General features: G+C 41.7%; 1 protein-coding gene across 1 annotated transcript in view; it reads left to right on the forward strand.

Annotated features, from left to right (window-relative positions):
- Positions 1-20,252, forward strand: part of LOC130131608 (protein unc-80 homolog) — a 106,067-nt gene that overhangs the window by 60,892 nt on the left and 24,923 nt on the right. Inside the window, 15 exon segments of the mRNA XM_056301372.1 lie at positions 1,471-1,604; positions 2,467-2,644; positions 3,735-3,944; positions 6,745-6,842; positions 7,841-8,044; positions 9,965-10,072; positions 11,169-11,307; positions 11,658-11,839; positions 12,024-12,155; positions 14,678-14,864; positions 15,760-15,891; positions 16,647-16,790; positions 17,002-17,102; positions 17,303-17,389; positions 19,592-19,775. Of these exon segments, the coding sequence (XP_056157347.1) occupies positions 1,471-1,604; positions 2,467-2,644; positions 3,735-3,944; positions 6,745-6,842; positions 7,841-8,044; positions 9,965-10,072; positions 11,169-11,307; positions 11,658-11,839; positions 12,024-12,155; positions 14,678-14,864; positions 15,760-15,891; positions 16,647-16,790; positions 17,002-17,102; positions 17,303-17,389; positions 19,592-19,775 (2,220 nt within the window).

The following is a 20,252-nucleotide window of genomic DNA, read 5'->3' on the forward strand; positions in this document are numbered from 1 at the left end:
GGATGTGGTGAGGGAGGACATGCAGGTGGCTGGTGTGACAGAGGAAGATGCAGAAGGCATAAGAAATGGAAACGGATGATCCGCTGTGGCGACCCCTAACGGGAGCAGCCGAAAGTATGCCGCCTTAACTGTGGAGAAGAGCGTTCCAGTATTCTCTTCAACTGTACTGATGATATTTGCATAATAGGATGTTTTAGCTGTTGAAAGAACATTTTTGTAATGGAGTGTAAGATCTGAATACATTTGTTTGTGAACAGCAAGTCCAGTCTTGGTGCAAAGCCTCTCAAGATGCCAACCTATAGCCTTGAGCTGACGTAACTCTGGTGTGTACCAGGAGCAGTATGGGCAAATGAGACAACCCATGTTTTCAGGGGGCTAAAGATCAAATGTTATTGTAGTAATCCGTAAGATCAGGGAGTGAGGAGGCGGGAGCAATAGTGACGGACAATATCTCCTTGGAAAGGAAAAGGCCCTTACAGCTGCCCACCATGATGAGAATTTGCGAGGGGATGCCAACCACCAGCACTTCTATCATGCTGGTGCTTCTCTTGTGCCATCTTTTCCTGCTCAAACGCCCTCTCGTTTCCTCTCTCCTGCACCTCCAACTCCCTGTCCTCCCTGTCTTTCTCTTTCCTCCTTTCTTCATTGTTACAATCCATCTACAGAGCTTGCACAAGTTGTGGCCTCCTCCAGAGGGTTCAAGTCCAAATAGTCCAGCATTTGCCAAAGTTTAGGTTTGTCTAGCTCAACTAACCGTGCCCGTGTTACTTCAGTCTCCACAAACTCTTCTGGTAAAAATCGCCATTTTCACTGCTATAAATACTTGAAACACAATGGGAGGGAAAATAATACGCTGTACTAACCAGTAAGGGCAACACAATTACCAAACGGCACAATAGTACACATCAGTTGGAATGCACACAGCACTGGGAACCCCCCCCCATTCCGATACATCTGGTAGTCGCTGATTTTGGTGCTCACCAGAGTCTGAGTTTGGGTCTGACTTAGACTCAAATATGTGTGGCTGCTTCTCTCCAATGTTTGCTCTTATGCTAGCCATCTTGATGCGCACCGCTCTTTCACCGGTCAGCCTATTCGTAGATCCTGAATACCTTTATGAGGGAGAAAGAGTAGATGTGTTTGCAGCCCTTTTTCAGTTTTTTTTTTTTTCGTGTGGGAAAACAATGTTACACAACATATTAATCATCTCAGTATTTTTAAACTTTAAAACATGTGTGGAGGGGTACTGTAAAAGTTTTAAGTAACACTTATCATTCCTAAATTTCTTGCCAGCCTTGGTATTTAGATAATTCAATATTCTTCCCATATTTCAATATTACTTTGCCAAAATCATTAGTAGACACGTTTTTTCTCTTTTCTACCTCAAAACCTGTCAACATCTTACTGTCTTTCTCCTAATTATTCCACAAAAATAAATGAATGTGCAAACTTGCTTTTTTTAATTCAAAGATACCGTCAATCCTACAAAGTGTGGCTGTCCATTCGCCCTCAAGATGGCCGCCTGCCAGTTGTTGTTGGAGATCACAACGTTTCTGAGGGAAACGTTTCCTTGTTTACCACGGCCACGCACCGAGCCACTAGTGGTTTGTATTACAACTCTCTAGTCTGGATTTAGACTAGAAAAAAAACTCGGTTTGTCCCTCCTTTGTCAGTCTTCTGGATCCTAGAACATGCAAACTAATTAGTGCTTTTTTATCCAAAGATACTGTCAACCATAGTTAGTTTGCATGGTTTAGTATTCAGAAATGGATGCAGAAAGGACTAATTTGGGTCTTTTGGCGTGGCTGCGGCAGGTGTGTGTGTGTGTGTGTGTGTGAGAGAGAGAGAGGTGGATGAAAAGTGTGTGTGTGTGTGTGTGTGTGTGTGTGTGTGTGTGTGTGTGAGAGAGAGGTGGATGAAAAGATAAAAGACCAAAAACTCCAAATTCAAACCAACAAACGGATAGTTACTTTTAGGCCATAATGAGCTCATAGTCACTATCGTTTGATGTTGTTCAACCTAAAGAATTATTCCTTTATTGGAGTTTTTTTCCAAAATGTTTAATTTTAATCGCTATTTTACTTCATCAGTAGGTAAACAGTGTCATTGGCAATAAGAGTGCTTGACCTCATTCATTTAAATTATGCCTTCCCCCCAAAATTCCTCTGCAAACTAAGATAAACCCAACTCCTAATGTATTCTTCTTGTCTGTTCTGCTTTAACTTTTAGATGGTTTTAAACAGATTTTAACTTCTTGCACTTGGAGAATTGTTTTTTGCAAAAAGTGTGTTGAAAATTATTATCATAATAGTAATAATAATTATTATTATTGCTACAATTATTATTAGTTGAAGTGGTGATGTATTAGTAGTACTGGTGGTGGAAATAGTAATAATTTCTGCTGGAATAGTCTAATTATTATTATTATTATTATTATTATCATCATCGTGTGTGTGTGTTGTGAAGGACCTGGACAGCTGTCGCCTGCGTCTGGATCCGGAGCTCGGACGCCATCGCTACGAAAGGAAAATCAGCTTTGCTGGCATCCTTGACGACGAGGATGGACATGACTCACTCAACAGCAGCAGCCACACCCTGAAATCCGACACCACCTGTGATGAAAAGAAGACACAGGAGCCCCAAGGTGAGAGTCAGCGGGACACGGTGAGGGGAGAACGCCACTGATGGGTAATGTTACCCCTCACTGGTCTAAATGGAGTATGGGTATTGGAGATTTTGCCCAAGACTAAAATGTGACACTTAAAGCCACGAGTAATATTTCAGAAATAAAAGGAAAATAGCTCTATTTTCTGCATTTTTGGCACATGGCGGCCTGTATCTCTTTAATGGTGGATAAAAACACCCGATTCTTTCTCAATTTTGTTGTCCATTGACCCCATATTAACAGTGTAATTCTATACTGTTCAGGAAAAGTAAAGGATCAGAACAGTACTTGTACAGCCAGGGAGTAAGGTTCTGGTCTGAGGATGGGCTGGGGGTGTTTGGTGACTGGCTGTAGTTGTCATGTGGACATGGGGGTGCCAGGAGTCGCGCACAGGGCTCAAAGAATGGGCGTGGTTGGGTGTGAGGTTCACTCATGGGTGGAGGGGTACATGGGGGTTAAGCATAGGGATCAGAAGCTGGTTGGGTGGCCCAATGGGTTGGACAAAGGGGTCATAGGTGAAGTGGTCGGGCCTTGGGGTGGAGAGAGCATGGACATAAGATTTCTAGACATCTGCTGCATTTGTCCTGGCTGAGCAAATTGAGGGATGCCTAGAGGGATGCTGGCCCATTCTTGGCGGACTAGTGGATGATTGGTCATTTCCAGAAGGTCTTGGGGTGTGGGGGTGCTGAGCATATGGGTCACTGATGATTCTGAGAAAACCTGTCAGAGGGATGTGGTCCTGGCCGGTTAAAGGGGTCCTGAGCTGGGGAAGGAGGCGTGGGCGTTTTGAACAGAGACACTGAGCCAGACTCATCACTGCCCCCCAGGTACAGGGGCTAATAAGGGCCATGAGTAAGGGTCAGACAGGGTCATCCTATTCAAGGCCATGCATTGATAGGCCTCATTCCTGATCATGTCTGTATGGTTCTGATCAAGTAAGTATCGGCCAATACTTACTTGGAATTAGTATCAGCTTTGAAAAAGTGTTATCGGTGCATTCTTAGCAGTAACCACTACGTCTGTGAACCCAACGATATTTCCTTTCTCCCTCTCCTCCTTCCCTTCCCAGCTCCCATCAGGAAGATCCGTATCGGAGGCTCCCGGCTGCTTCAGATCAAAGGAGCACGCAGTTTCCGGGTGAAGAAAGGTGGATCTCTGTCCTCTATCCGCCGTGCTGGGAGTCTGAAGAGCACCAAGCTCTCGCGGCAGGACTCGGAGTCAGAGAATGAGGAAGGTCTTCTGTCTCAGACCCACAGCAGAGATACTGTCACAGACATTGGTCAGTCATCTCCAGAAAACCACAGCGTACAAAGAAAGGATGGGTTTTTATTGTTTCAATCTTGATACAAGGCTGTGGTTTCTCGATCTACTCCAGAGTTGAATGAATAAATGAATGAAAGAATGAATTTATTTGGTAGTCTGAAACACAAGACACAATTCTGTATACAGTATTCAGTCCGTCAGGTAAAGGCGATGAAAGTTACAAGATTTATTTCCATTGCGGTCCTATAGATGTGGCAGTTAGACAAACAGGACTAGGAATTGTTTTATTTATTTATTTATTTATTTATTTATTTATTTATGATTTTTCTCCCAATTTAGTGGCCAATCGATCCCTATTTTAGTTCAAACACCCACCCTCGCACTGCATGCGTTCGCCAACTGCATCTCTCCGGCCTGCAGTCTCGAAGGAGACGCCTGGCCACTTTTGTGACAAGGCGAATCCAGGCTGAACCACTGCTTTTTCCCACACACCCAGAGACGCGTTCATGTGACGAACACAAGCCGACTCCGCCTCCCTCCCAAAGACAGCGTTGCCAATTATTGCTGCTTCGTCGAGTCCAGCCATAGTTGGATCTGACGAGACCGGGGCGTGAACCCCGGTCCCTAGTGGACAACTGCATCGACACTAGCCGATGCTTAGACCGCTACACCACCGCGGACACCTGGACAAGGAAGTGTTTTGGGGATGCAGTATATTTCAGCATATTTATCCACACGACTACTTACAGCTACGTTTGATAAACAGCTAGCTGAGCTTTGTCATTGTTAAAAAAATGAGACGTGAATTGTTTGCTATGTTAAAACTTTCCATCCAAACCAATATGTCAGCTCTTGAGGAAAAAAAAAAGTAGTGACTTTCGCAGTTTGCTTGCATACTAGTAAAATATATTATGGGCTATGAAGTTTGGACCCTTCCTAAGGCTTTTGCAGTTGGATTTTATGGACAGTTGCTGTGGTTTGAAATATTGACTACTGATTTCAGGTCACTGTGTTTGAATTCTTTAAATGAATAGTATGATTTTAGGAAAGTTTCAAGTTTTTACTATGTACAGAAGATGTATATAAAGTATATTATAAAAAAAAATGTTTTAACAGGAAGACAATAGTGCAATGGTGCAGAGTGCAAAGATGCTGGAATAAATATACCCCCTCGTGCCACCCAAAACAGCTCTGACCTGGTCCGCACAGACTTTCAGACAGGAAGGTGACACGCTGTCTGGGCCTGGTGGAGTGATGGCAGGGGATGCAGTTGGTTGTGTGATGTCTGAGTTGGAGCGGGTGAGGAGTGTGAAAGTGGGCTGATCAAACCTGCAGTAAAACACATTCAAGTCATCAGCTACTAGTTGAAGGTTCTCTATAGTGTGGGGGGACTTGGTGATGTCCTGCAGGCCTCTCCACACAGACGCAGGATCGTTTGCTGAAAAACTGTTTTTCAGCTTTTTAGCATAGAAGGACAGGATTAGGAAAGAGTATATTAGAGGGACAGCTCAGGTTGGACGGTTCGGAGACAAAGCAAGAGAGGAAAGATTGAGATGGTTTGGACATGTGTGGAGGAGAGATGCTGGGTATATTGGGAGAAGGATGCTGAATATGGAGCTGCCAGGGAAGAGGAGAAGAGGAAGGCCAAAGAGGAGGTTTATGGATGTGGTGAGAGAAGACATGCAGGTGATTGGTGTGACAGAGGAAGATGCAGACAGGAAGAGATGGAAATGGATGATCTGTTGTGGCGACCCCTAATGGGAGCAGCTGAAAGTAGTAGTATGAAGTAGTAGTATAGCTCCTTTTGGCTACTCTGGTCTCCTTTTTTGTTTCTGATCTCCTGTTTGTTTCTGATCCTGTCTCCCCTCCTGCAGGCCTCCTTCTTTGCCTGACGAAGCTGCCTAAGTTTTGCTGCAAACAGGGCTCATTGTTGTTGAAGGTGCAGAAAGTTTTGGTGGGTACACACATGTCCTCACAAAAGCTGATGGAAGATGTCACAGTGTCAGTAAGTTTGTCCAGGTCTGTAGATACAGCCTCAAAAACACTTCGATCAGTGCAGATCAAAGCAGGTCTGAAGCTTCGGTTTTGACTCCTTGGTCCATCTCCTCACAGTTTTAACCACAGGCTTTGCAGATTTTGGTTTCTGGCTGTAGCTTGGGAGAAGATGAACCAGACAGTGATCAGAGGGTCCCAAATCTGCACGGGGGACAGAGTGATAGGCATCCTATAGTACTGTGTAGCAAGGATCCAGTGTGGTTTTGTCCCTGGTGGGACACTTAACGTGCTTTCTGTATTTTGGCAGTTCAGTTTTTCCCTGTTAGCACTGTTTCACAGTCCTCATGGAGGAGTTGGAAGTGCAGCAAATGGACTGAGCTGTCTGGTATATGCTCGCTGAGCCAGGTTTCGGTGAAGCACAGGACAGCAGATCTAGAAAAGTCTATGTTTGTTCTGTTGAGGAGCAGCAGTTTGTCCATGTTGTTGGCCAGAGTGGATATTCATCAGGTGGCTTGACAGGAGCGCACTTCAAAATCCCCGCTGTTGATGCGCACTATACGGCACACTATTCTAATGTGTCTTTTCTACTGTAAACACAAAGAGTAATCCTTTATGTTTTTGCCTTCCAACATCTCTCAGAAGTATGAGAGAAAAGAAACTAATTTTCCATCTTTATTTATGTAATATTCAGTTTCTGTTTTGTGTTAATAGATCATGATATCAATATGGAAAAGAAGTTGCTATTAAGAAAATGGTAATAATAAAGTCAGAGAGCAAGCAGCATCTGGAGGGTGAATGGAAGTGTTTGTTTTACGTTACAGGGAGTCCCTTCAGCACCAGTGAACCCAGTATTGAACCGGAGGGCCAGAGCACCGGAGGAGCCGAGGACAATTATCACCGCAATATGTCCTGGCTCCATGTATGTCCATACGTGTGTGAATATGTGGCTGTTTATGTGTACTTTCATATCAGTGATGATGGGCAAATTCAAGACTGTCATCAACAAAGAATCAAGATACATTGAAGAATGTATGGTGCTAGTGTTAATGTGTATGAAAGATTTTATTCAAACAGGATTTTTTTTTTTACAATGTCTTAATTGATTTTTCATTGTACATATGTCAGCATTATTGTGCAACAAATTACACTGCAAATTTTAACTTTAACAAACAAAACATGCCCCCCCCAACGCTCACTTGCTCTTTCTTAACATCTCCCTTGTATTCAGAGCCAAATTGAATATGAAACATATGACAAAATCAATCATACAATTCAATGGTACCTCTAACAAAATAAAGATATACATAGACAAAAAAAATGTACATCATTGCAACAAAAGTTCAAAACATGTCTCCCTCCCCTTCTGGAGTCTACCCTTTACCTTTGTACCCTACATTCTTTAAGTACCCTTTCTCAGTTTTGTCCCTGTAAGAGCCCCCCTGTATCTCCATTTTTTTATGAAATCAATTAATGGTTTCCAGATTCCTTCATAAACACCCACAGGGAAACAGGAAAATTTGAATAAATAGTGATGTCATCCAAAAATGTGAAGATGTCATTTTTGTGGAGTACCAAAATGTTTCAGCGATGCCATCATCACACCCAGATGAAGGCAAAGCCAAAGAGATGTACTTATTTTTAGAGAAACGTATGCAATGTTCACATTTTTTCAATCTAGTTTACAAACCAAATGACCTGCATCTTTTTGAGTGTGCTCTTTACAAAAATCCAAGCAAAATAAAGATTGGTACAAGTCATAAAGGCATCACTGAATCACATTTTATTTTTAGCAGTCAAGATGACTGGCCATCAGAGACTTTTCTGTCACAGAACTAAAAGCAGCATGTTTGAATTGATACAGCTACATATGGAGTCCCTAATGTAGTGCTCTCTCTCGCTCTCTTTCTCTCTCTCCAGATCATGATCCTACTTTGCAACCAGCAGAGTTTCATCTGTACCCACGTAGACTTCTGTCACCCACGTTGCTACCAACACCACAGCCGATCCTGCGCCCGTCTGGTGCGTGCTATCAAGCTGTTGTACGGTGACACAGTCGACAGCCTGAGAGAGGACAGTGCCTCCTCTGGCAACATAGGAGCGCGTGCCAAGAAGAACAAAGAGGCGAGTTTGTCCTTGGTTTGTTTTTCAAGGTCACAAAAAGTCAAGTCAAGTTTATTTATATAGCACATTTAAAACAACCACAATTGAACGAAAGTGCTGCACAAGCTTAAAGTACAATATAAAATAAGTAACACATATGAATATAAAAATATATGTAAAAACGACATAGTAAAATAAAGAAATGAAAACACAAGAGTAAAAGTATATTTCCATAATAAAATCACGGTGTCTAGCTCAACTTGAATTGAATGCCAGCAAGAAGAGGTAGGTCTTTAACCAAGATTTAAAAGTCTCTAGGGTCTGAGCAGATCTTATGTGTACTGGTAAGTTGTTCCAGAGATCAGGGGCAGCAACTGCAAAGGCTCTGTCACCCCTATTCTTAAGCCTGGATCTCGGAACATGTAAGAGCATCTGGTTTGCTGACCTGAGTGCTCTGACTGGTGTATGATAATGTAAGAAGAAGGGAAAAAAGAAAAAGAAGGGAGGCAGGGGGCAGTAGGAATGATAGGTGCTCTGTGTTTGAACCAGTGTATTAGATGTACAACAGCTAATAAAAACATTTTTAAAAATAGAAAAAGTGCAATTCCTAGGAATTGGTAGTTTGACTGTTCCGCGTGATTCTGTTTTTATTATTTGGGTTTTTTTTTATTTGTTGAAATGTGGCGGCATGGTGGTGCAGTGGTTAGCGTGGTCACCTCACAGCAAGAAGGTCCTGGGTTCGAGTCCCAGGGTAGTTCAACCTTGGCGGGGGGGTCGTCCTCTGTGTGGAGTTTGCATGTTCTCTCCGTGTCTGTGTGGGTTTCCTCCGGGGGCTTCCTCCTCCCAAAGACATATAGGTCAGGTGAATCAACTGTACTAAATTGTCCCTAGGTGTGTGTGTGTGTGTGTGTGTGTGTGTGTGTGTGTGTGTGTGTGTGTGTGTGTCGGCCCTGTGTGATGGCCTGGTGGCCTGTCCAGGGTGTCTCCCTGCCTTCCGCCCAATGACTGTTGGGATAGGCTCCAGCATCCCTGCAACCCTGAGCGCAGAATAAGCGGTTCGGATAATGGATGGATGGATGTTGAAATGCTAATAATATTGGCTATATTCTATAATATGGACCTCTGTGTTTAATGCAGTTGACTACTATGGCACTGAACAAGTTAGGAAAAAGATGGGCGATAAAGGTGCAATTCCTAAAAAATGCAAGTTGGTTTGTTTTAAGTTATCCTTGTTTTATGTAGCAGAAACATTTTCATCAGCAGGACAAGACCAAGAGATTACTGCTGAGACCTACAGTTATAAATCAATCAATCAATCGATCATTAAATTTTATCAAACATGTTAAAAAACACAAGCAATAAAAACAAACAAACTCATCAGCAACATGTAAGTGGCAAATAAGCAACTCAAATAATACCAATCATGTTCAAAAGGGGTAAGAAGAAGTTGAGAACTTTTCTAGTCCCCTTATACTATTCATGCATTGATCATGGAAAATTAAAGTTTAAGTACATTGAGGCTGAGACCCTCCAAAAAGAGGATATTTGTGTCTAAGCTCGTAATCGGTACGATATGGTCAAATAAATGAATAAGCAAATGGAAAAATGTATTGACTGACTGATCAGATGGGTGTCTTCTGAGATGGTTGGTTGGGTGTCGCTAAATTGATTGATGGATGTATAGATTGATGGATAGACAGACATGGAGAACTGGTTTCTTGGGTGAATGAATTAATATTTCATGAACCCTTGCAGAATCTGACCACATGAATGACAGCCACTTGGATCGACAACAACAAAATCCACATTGCAATAATCAAAACCTTTACCCAACAGTTGCGAAATCGTCAACAACATTAACAGAATAGGCAACATCATCACTAACAACAAGAACACCAGTAAACCACCACTTGCTCACATTGTCTGTGTTTTTACCTGCAGTGTTCAGATAAGTCCTGCCTGAGGACACCATCCATGAAAAGAAGACCGACAGAGTCCAACACAGAGGGCAAGAAAGACACTGGCATGCTGAAATACATCCGCAACCAGGTAACAAAAAAACACCTGATAAAACAGTCACCAACTACATGATGACACACACCTGGTATATATCATCATATTTCCCTCCAAATGTTAAGTTAACCACTAAAAAAGATGAAAAATTTTAATATTCAGTCATTTCCATGTTTAAATACTGGGACTTTTTCATAGTGTTTTAATTTTTTTGTCCTTCACAATCTCACTGCGCATTTGGCAATAGTCTTTATAGGTTCAAACTTACTTATCTGATGGGAAGATGGTGGCGCGAATTCACGTTTGCAGCGGCCTCACCCAATACCGGTGTGGGAAGATGGTGGCACGAATTCATGTTTGCAGCAGCCTCACCCAGTACCGTCCATGCAGTGTCTTTGTCCACGTCTATATCTAAGTTTTGTCTTCGTTTGATGGCTGGGAGAGCTGGCGCTGGATCGGCTGGGAGGGCTTGGTCTGCTGCATCCTGTGGGCCCAGGGACCACAGTCCTGCCTGGAGCTGCGACCGAAGAGGTAACACTGAGGGCAGTCTGACACAACGCGGAAGCGGGGCAGGCTAAGCCAACTGCTAGGCCATGCAGACCGGCAGTTCCAATAACACCGAGGGCGGTCGGGTGGCGGCTTTGGCTGGCGTTGACTTGGTGTTTTTGGTGTCGTCGTGTGGAGCGTGGGGAGGTGTGTCGAGGGTGTCTGGCTGGGAGAGCTGGCGTTGGATCGACTTAGGGAGCCTGGTCTGCTGCGTCTGGTGGGCCCAAGGACCACGGCCCTGCCTGGAGCTGCACCTGAAGAGGAAACACCGAGGGCAGTCTGACAGGACGCGGAAGTGGGGCAGGCTAAGCTAACTGCTAACCCATGCAGCCGTCTAGTTCCGACAGTCATCCTGGCTGGTGTTCGTTCCCTTGGACAGTGATTTTTTGTTTAGTTTGGATATATGTGTTAGTTTGGATATGTGTGATCTTGCAATTCTTTTCATTTTGGGTTATGTGTTTTTGTCTTTGTGTTACACTGCTGTGGGTTGGGGGAAACAATATTTCGTTTCAAAGTGTTCCTGATTCCTGACAATGAGAAATGCGAATTTGAACTGGAAACGGGTGTTTGGTGTGTCCTCTCTCAGGTGATGAGCCTGTCACCGGCCCCTCTGTCACTGCTCATGAAGGCAGCACCGATCCTGACAGATGACATGTATGGAGACATCCAGCCCGCTGCCTGGGAGCTCTTACTCAGTGTGGATGAACACATGGCGGCTGCTGCAGGTACTGCTGCATTTACTTCAACCTAGGAACTTGAAATTTTTCCACTTGGAAGTTCTGACATCTGAATGAAAGTGTTTGGATGCGACAGTTTGAAGAAACCAAAAGAAGTTTTGTGTGACACGTCTCTAGCATTTAGTTACTTAAGCGAATTTAGCGAAATGGGAAGCATACAGAGAATCTTTTCAAATGAAATGCAATGTTCAAAGTTTATTTTTGAGAAAATTGCTCAATTTTTTTAATGCTATATCTTTGTAGCCACCTGTATACTTGTCTGTCTTTTGTTCTGGTTCATAATCTGGTTCTCTTCTCACCTGTCTCTGTCTTACCATCCGCGTTGAAAACCACGCCAGCTGCCATGTTCCTCCTGTGTGCAGTGAAGGTCCCGGACGCGGTGACTGAAATGATGATGGCTGAGTTTCAGCACCAGGAAGCGTGTCAGCGAATGAACTCCATCTTCAAGTTCTACACGCTGTGGCGTTTCCGCTACCAGGTGTGGCCACGCATGGAGGAGGGAGCCCAGCAGATCTTTAAGGTATGAAACACACTTTTACTACACTACATACTACACCTTTTACCTTACTACACTCAGTGGCGCCTGTAGAAAATGTCGAATGGGGTGACTCAGAGAGGGGCCATTAATGTTTGGGGGATGGCAATCAAATTTTTCTCAAAAGTTTGATTTTATTTGAAGTATTTTCATCTCCATTTTGTTTCAGATCCCACCACCCAGTATCAACTTCACATTGCCATCTCCTATACTGGGAATGCCCTGCATCCCCATGTTTGATCCGCCGTGGGTACCACAGAACACCGGCAGCGTCCAAGACCCAATCAATGAAGACCAGTCTGTGAGTGCCGCCCATTTTAGTAGGTTACGTACCGATGACGGAATTATGAAGTTACCAATCAGAATCAAGGAAAAGGTTCATCTTTTTCTATTCAACAGTCGCAGTTAGTTTTCAAATGATCCATCATTGGCTTACATTTTGAAGAATGTATAATACTATTACTACTAGTTCTACTACTAGTACTACTACTACTAATAATAATAATAATAATGGATTACATATATATAGTGCTTATCTAGACACTCAAAGCGCTTCACAGTCAAGGGAGGAAAATCACCTCAACCACCACCAACCAACGTGTAGTGCAGAATTACTACTAAATAGACAAAGTAATTAATGCTTTTTACCTGAAACCTTTTAATGTTCTGGTTTGTACCTGTTGATGTCAAATCAAATACATGTACATACTATTAACTAACCTGGGTTGGTTAGTAACTTTACTTTTGCTCCAGCAAAATTCATTTGACTGAAACTTTGGAAGCTTGTATTATGTGAAATACTGTGTAGGGACAACATTCAGTTTGCATTGAAGAGTTTCATTCCAAAATGCTACAAAAACCCTTTTTTAAGATGTTTTGTGGGCATGTCCACTATTATTAGCCAGTGACAGCGAAGAGGCAGACAGGAAGTGGGAGCGAGGGGGATAACATGTAACAGAGGTCACCAGCTGGAATCGAACCGGCGACGGTTGCAGCCACGTGGTATGCGCTGTAACGATTCAGCTACAGAGATGCCCCACAAATACATTTTTAACCATTACTTGAAAATCATTGTTGAACATCTTGAAATTTTTATATTTCTGTCCATAAAAGTTGTTCGGATGTTGTAGTTTTTCACATGGCTGCAGGTCAAGCGTTTGCCTTTTTCCTGAAGGTTGAACTTTCAGTGTTAGATGTTTTTGTGAATTTGGGATTTACTGTTCGACATTTGTCCTGTATTTAATTCTGAAATGAAACTCTTTGGTGGATTTTTAGCTGCTGGACCAGTTAACCCAAGCCTTACGTTGACAGCCAGTACGACACAGCCAAAGGCTATTGGATCGCATTTGGTACCTATGGTGAAATGTGAACCCGTTTGTTTTCAACTCCACCAAGAAATTGGCTTTCGGCAAAAGAAACCGAAATTCTCTGGATTTAATTGGAGTTAAAGTAATTAAATTCAAATGATTTGATTTGATTTAATTCAATTGGTAAAACTTGTTTCTTGGTGTAACTGCTCATTTTATGGTTCGTCTCCGTTTTCCAGCATCTCAATCCAAAATCTTTTATATTCTCATCAAGTAGACAGACTTTACTGAAGACCTAAGAGCACGTGTTGTGTAATTTATCTATAACTGTCTTTGTTTTTAGTATCCAACATTAATTCAGTCAGGCTGTGCCATAGTAAGTTTGGATTTCTGTATGGATGCTTGTGTTGATGCATCATGTCTGAATGAGAATTAAAAGATTTCTTTTCATTGTGTGTGTGCGACTCCCTGACAAGTAAAAAAAAAGTTTTTTTTAACCAGCGATCACCAGCTTAGGGGAGTTTCACGGGTCATGTACAATATTTGCATCTTGATTATGAACACAAATCGCTAAATAAATCTGTGTGCTACTGCTTGAGCCGTTTGTTTGTACAGGATAAAACCTACTACAGCATGCGTCAGACATTTTGTGTTCGTTGTGTTGTATGTGCACGGTTTTCATACGAAGGAGCCCCATTTTGTCATACATGAGTATTTTCATGTCACCTGTTAAAATGATCTGGCTATGTCTGAGCCACATGTTTTATGTCATGTACGGCAGATACAATACACTCTCCTAAGAAACGAGTACATCTATTTATCTCACACCATGAGTACCAGTTTCATGTAATACTGAGCATTTTAACACTTCTAACTTTTTTTTTTCACACGCTGTCTGTATTGGTGAAATCTGTTCCTCGCAATGACATCGGTGCATGCACTGTAAAAAATGTCATGTCAAAACCGAGACAAAATTCAGCATACTCATGTCAGAAATAACGCAAAAATAATCTGCCAGTGCAGTAACGCGTTTCCTCTAGAAAAAAGGGGAAAAAAATGCTTGTTTACCTGAAAGACCGGAAATCTTGAGACAAATGTAATTGTGTTGATTTTAAGATATTCTGTCTAGTTTGAAGCAGACCAAGTAGATCCAAACATTTAAGGAAGCTCTCCACAAAAACCTTTAATTATGCTTCCAAAAAGGCTCATAAATCATGATAATTGTATAGTCCTATCTTGCATAGTCAGTTGTTGATAAGTAAATATTACTTGAAACAAGATGTTGATATATTTCTGAGTGATTTTAAGACTTGTTAAGAGCGACTCTTTTTGCAGTGTGAGATGATATGTGCGGGAGGAGAGTTACTGTATCTGTATCTTGTCCAGTCATCTTACATTATTACCAAATGTTCACCACATGCAACAGTGAGCGTAGTTTAGCACCGCACATGGGTCTAATGAAAAAAAAGAAAAAAGAATGACACGACGCAACTTAATGCCACCTTCCCAATTTCAGAAATCCTTCTCGGCACGGGCAGTGTCGCGGTCCCACCAGCGTGCTGAGCACATCCTGAAGAATCTGCAGCAGGAGGAAGAGAAACGTCGGCTGGGTCGTGAGGCCAGCATCATCACGGCCATTCCTGTGGTCCAGGAGGCCTGCTACGAGCCCACCTGCAGCCCCCCGCCTGAACAGGAGGAAGAGGGTGCGGATGATAACAAACACACTCTTTTATTTTCCATTTCTTTTTGTTGTTCCTTACTCTGTTTTGTCTTCTCATGCTTTTGTATTTCCTTCTTTTCTCTACATTCTTTGAGCTCAGCACACTCCATAGTCCAATGTTTGTACTTGCACCGTCCCAGCAAATAGCAATGAGCTGAACACACACACACAGCCAATTGTCATTTTCTATTCTGTGAAGGAAGCACTGATAAATGGAACATTTCTGTGCATTCACTCAGAATTATGTTTGTTCTGTATGAAACGGTTGAAATTGGGATGGAGGGAGGAAGAATGAAAACCATACATTAACTCAAAAAATGGTACTATCATCTTTTGAAAGATGTTTTATGAAAGTTATTCAGTTCTTCCATTTATAATCTGTTCATAGTAAAGAAAGCCAAATATACACAGTAAGCAGTCCAATGAGAATACACCAAAGGTTAAAACTGTATTGTTTAAATGGGAATCCACAAACTCTGTACCCTGCTTGGTATTTTCATTTTAATTACATTATCATGACCATTCACATGCAAGGAAATCCAACACTAACACACCTCAGCATTCAGTAAAATAGTTTTCTTCAAATGATATCTGTTCTTTTAGAACAATTTCCAAGAAAAAAAGGTTGTGTTAATATAAGAAAAGGTCTCTAAATCATGGCAGCTTAGTTGTGAACATCTGTCACCTTGTTCAGATTGCAGAAAACAGTCATACAGGTGCATCATGGGAGCATACGGGTTATGTTGTGTTCTATGGGGTTTGTTTGATTGCATGTGTATTTGTGTTTTTGTGAGCACTTCTGTTATCTGAGGTTTGTGTGCTTGTGTGTTTTTTCTGTTCATGTCTGATGCTAAGCTCATCCTCCTCCTTTCTGCCAGCAGAAGAAGTGGTGAATCTGGCATCCCGCCGTCTCTCCGTCAGTCCGTCCTGCGCCTCCAGCAACTCCCACAGGAACTACTCCTTCCGCCGGGGCTCTGTGTGGTCCGTCCGTTCAGCGGTCAGTGCTGAAGGTGAGACATCTGAGGTGGGACCAAAAATGATTGACAGGAGTTTGGGTCCCGCCTCCTCAAACAGTGATAAAATGGAAAATAAAAAGGGTGAAAGTGAAAGAAACCGATGAAAATGTAATTATCAATCACTTTGCTATCACCTTATGAAAAGATTGTCAGTTATCATTTTCATTTACCACTGGATTAATGTAATGTTCTTTTTAAAAAAAATGTTTTTATTAATTCATTTTTTGATTATCAAATTAATTTATCATTTTATCATTTTCCATCGATTTGCACATTTCTCAATTGATTCGTTAGTTGCACACGACGATCTGACAAAGAGTTGGGGCAACCCGGGGGAATATAACTTCTGGGGAGCCAATCAGGTAAACGGGGCGCAGGTGAGCAGGGCAGGGCAGGAATAGAAATACCAGGGAATGGGGAGCAGGTGAGCAAAGCAGGGGCAGCAACAGAAATGGCAAGCCAATCAGGGAATGGGGAACAGGTGAGTAAAGCAGGGGCAATCAGGTAAATGAGGCGCAGGTGAGCAGAAATGCCAATCAGGGAATGGGGAACAGGTGAGCCTTGATGACCCAGACCACACAACCCTGACAATTATAGATTTATCAATTGATTTATGAATTGATCAATTAATTGCCAGGTGGCACAAATGGGCTACCTTTTTCAGCAAGACACATTTATCTGAATTTGAATTTATACAGTTTTACTTGTATTACTGTCATAATAAAACATTGTTATGTAAATCTGTACAGATGAAGAGAACACGACAGAACACACTCCTACTCACCACATGCTGCAGCCACCACAGGCTGTCTTCCCAGCATGCATCTGTGCTGCTGTCCTGCCCATAGTGCATCTCATGGAGGACGGGGAGGTTCGAGAGGATGGCGTGGCTGGTATGTGTCATCTGAAACAACTTAATTCTGGTTCAGTGTTGTTTTATCACTTATCTCTTGTTATTATATATTCATAGTATGTTTGTGGATTCTGTGTAATATGACAAAGAAAAACGGTTGTCATCACATCACCGTCAGTGAAATCTGGATGAAATATGACCTGAGTGAAACTGCATATTTGCTATGTGAAAGGCGTTTTATTTTCCTCCAGTGAGCGCTGTGGCCCAGCAGATTCTGTGGAACTGTCTGATTGAAGACCCGGCCCTGGTGCTGCGACACTTCCTGGAAAAACTCACAGTTAGCAATAGACAGGTAGGAAAAGTTTAGAAATACACACAGATGCATGCAGGATGTTGTTACAGGAATTTGGCCCTTACACTTCTGATTAGTTATATCTAATTGAGGTGATATGTTGAAACATGTTTTACTGTTTTACTCACTCACTATAAGAGGTTTTGGATGAGGCCTTTGTAAATGCTTCATTATAAGTAATGTATATTTCATTTTGCCAGGATGATCTAATGTACATGTTGAGGAAACTCTTACTGAACATTGGAGACCTTCCTGCCCAGACATCACACATCCTCTTCAATTACCTGGTGAGAATAAAACTCACCACCAAAACACAAATGACCTTTCAAGTGCAAGAGGTCAGCGAATCATACTTATGGTTTAATTTCATATTTATTGACATACAAGTTAGTTTGCAATGTAGGAATATGCACACTACCTGATTGTCATCAAATTCTAGGTCATAGGTTCTGGAGAGAGTAATTTCATCTCAGTTGATTTCTTTGATGAACAATAATAGTGTTTTTTAACAGTTTCCAGTCTGGTTTTAGAGCATTTCATAGTACAGAGACAGCTCTCGTTAAGATCACTAATGACCTACTGCTGACTGCAGAGTGGTGACTGCTTGATTTTAGTTCTTTTAGACTTAAGTGCTGCCTTGTACACAGTCGATCACAATATCCTCTTACATTACCTAGAGACTTGGGTTGGCATCAAGGGCTCGGCTCTTAGCTTATTACACTCTTACCTCACCAACAGAACTTATTCTGTTGTTCTGGGTAACTACTTCCTTGATGGCTTAGTTGAGTTGTAGTGTCCTTCAAGGCTCATTTCTTTGCCCCTTTCTCTTTTCTATATACGTGCTGCCCCTTGGCCAGATCATTCGAAATCCCGATGTGCTTTACCATTTGTATGCTGACAAAGCCACAGTTCCCAGTGCCCTAGCAAATCTCACAACTTGCTTAGGAGATTTGCTAGGGCACTGGGATTTGCTAGGGCACTGACATTAAGTCCTGGATGTCTGAAAATTTTCTCAAATTTAATCATCATTACATTTAATAAATAATAACAATTAATATGTCTGAAGTCATTCTGTTTGGTCCCGAAAATTCCATCAGCCGTTTTGTTACTAATCTTGGTGGTCTGTCAGGTAGTCTTAAGCAGGCTGATAGGAATCCTGGGGTAATATTCGATGCTAACCTCGGTTTTGATAATCAAATCAAACATATTGTTCAGTCGTGCTTTCTCCAGCTCAAGCTAATTTCAAAAATTAGGTCATTTTTATCAGTTGCTGATCTGAAAAAAGTTGTAAATGCTTTTCTCGACTTGACTACTGTAATGCACTTTATTCTGGTATCAGCAAGGGTCCTCCTCCACTGTCTGCAGTTGGTACAAAACGCTGCTGCTCGGCTCATTACCTTGGCCAGAGGCATGACCGTATCACTCCTGTGCTTGCCTCCTTACACTGGCTCTGTTATCTTTCGAATTGATTTTAAAATTTTATTGCTCACTTTTAAGGCTTTAAAAGGACTTGCTCCTACATACATTTCTGATTTATTGACCTGCTAGTATATACCCTCTCGACCAGTAAGATCAGCAGGTGGAGTCTGCTGGTTATTCCTTGTCGTGGTTTGTTACAAAGGGTGATCGGGCTTTTGCTGTTAGAACCCCCCGCACTATGGACCTCTCTTCCTGTCCAACTAAGACTCTCAGGTTCTTTTAAATCTCGTCTTAAAACTTTTCTTTTTATGAAAGCTTTTACAAATGTTTGATATTTGTTTTTATTTATTTATACTGTTTTTATTTTACTCTTACTTATTTGGTCTTCCTCTTATTTTTGCCTTGTCTGGTTTTATTTCTTCGTGAAGCACTTTGTAACATTGTTTTAGAAAAGTGCTATACAAATAAAGCTATTATTATTATATGAAGATATCAAATTTTCAAATAAGAAACAATTGATATATATCTTTCTGTACCGTTTACAGACTGCAAAAAAATAAAACAACGGTATCTACCAGGACTCTACAGTTATACAGTATTCCTATCATTATTATCACACAATTAGTTTTTATCAGTTCTCGATTATTTTAAGAAGTTTCATTTGTGGACTGAATTTCAGTGCATTTTATTGGGAGCTTCAACCTCCATCTGATTAACTTTTTATTGTTATAATATTGTATTATTGTAATAATAATATTGTAATAATTTCTGTTCATTTTATTCTTTAACATTTTTATCTTTTCTTTTTTGGTCTTTACTCTTATTCTAGAATTGTTATTTAATGTTTTTATGGCTTATCTGTAGCACTTGAAATTGCCTTTGTGTATGAAATGTACTATGCAAATAAACTGACCTCGTCTTGCCAAAGAGAACTGAACTTGAAAACAGGGAATATCAGTAGACAGTTTGTTAATGGATAGTTTGTTAATAGATAGTTTGAGGCTTCAATGTCTTTTCTTACTGTTCCCCCTTTCATTTTCTACACTTTTTGCCCCTTCTCCAACCTCCAGGTGGGGCTGATCATGTATTTTGTGCGGACGCCATGCGAGTGGGGCATGGACGCCATCTCTGCTACATTGACCTTCCTGTGGGAGGTGGTGGGTTACGTTGAGGGGCTTTTCTTCAAGGACCTCAAACAGACCATGAAGAAGGAACAGTGTGAGGTCAAACTGCTGGTCACCGCCTCTATGCCAGGTGACTCCAAGCAGAACCTTTATAACACTAGAAACACTAATACTCACCCTAATAGTGATAATACTACCCATAATTATGCCGGTAATAGTATTAATAATACTGCTAAAACCAATAATACACAAAACAAATTTCCATGTGAATTGATAGTAAAGTATCATGAAATAATAGTACTACTACTACTATGTTCTCTAAAACTCATCATCATCGGCGGTCACTCGAAGCGAGTATGACTGTCCTCTCCATTGGGTTGTCTACTTGTGGGTCTTCAGATGGCTGTAGAGGCCGATTCGCGATCCACATACTTTGGTGCAGTGTGGACAGGGGAAAGTGGTGGTGGTGGTTGAGCCTTTTTCTCTCTCTCCTCGTGGTGCTGTCGCTTTCTCTCTGCAGCACAGTGGAGTTCCATTTCATGGCGTGCAGCTCCTTCCTGCACGGATTTCTTCCAGGAGCACCTATCCAGTGAAATTAGTTCCCAGT

This window comes from Lampris incognitus, chromosome 21, assembly GCF_029633865.1.
Source record: "Lampris incognitus isolate fLamInc1 chromosome 21, fLamInc1.hap2, whole genome shotgun sequence".
Classification (NCBI taxonomy): Eukaryota; Metazoa; Chordata; class Actinopteri; order Lampriformes; family Lampridae; genus Lampris; species Lampris incognitus.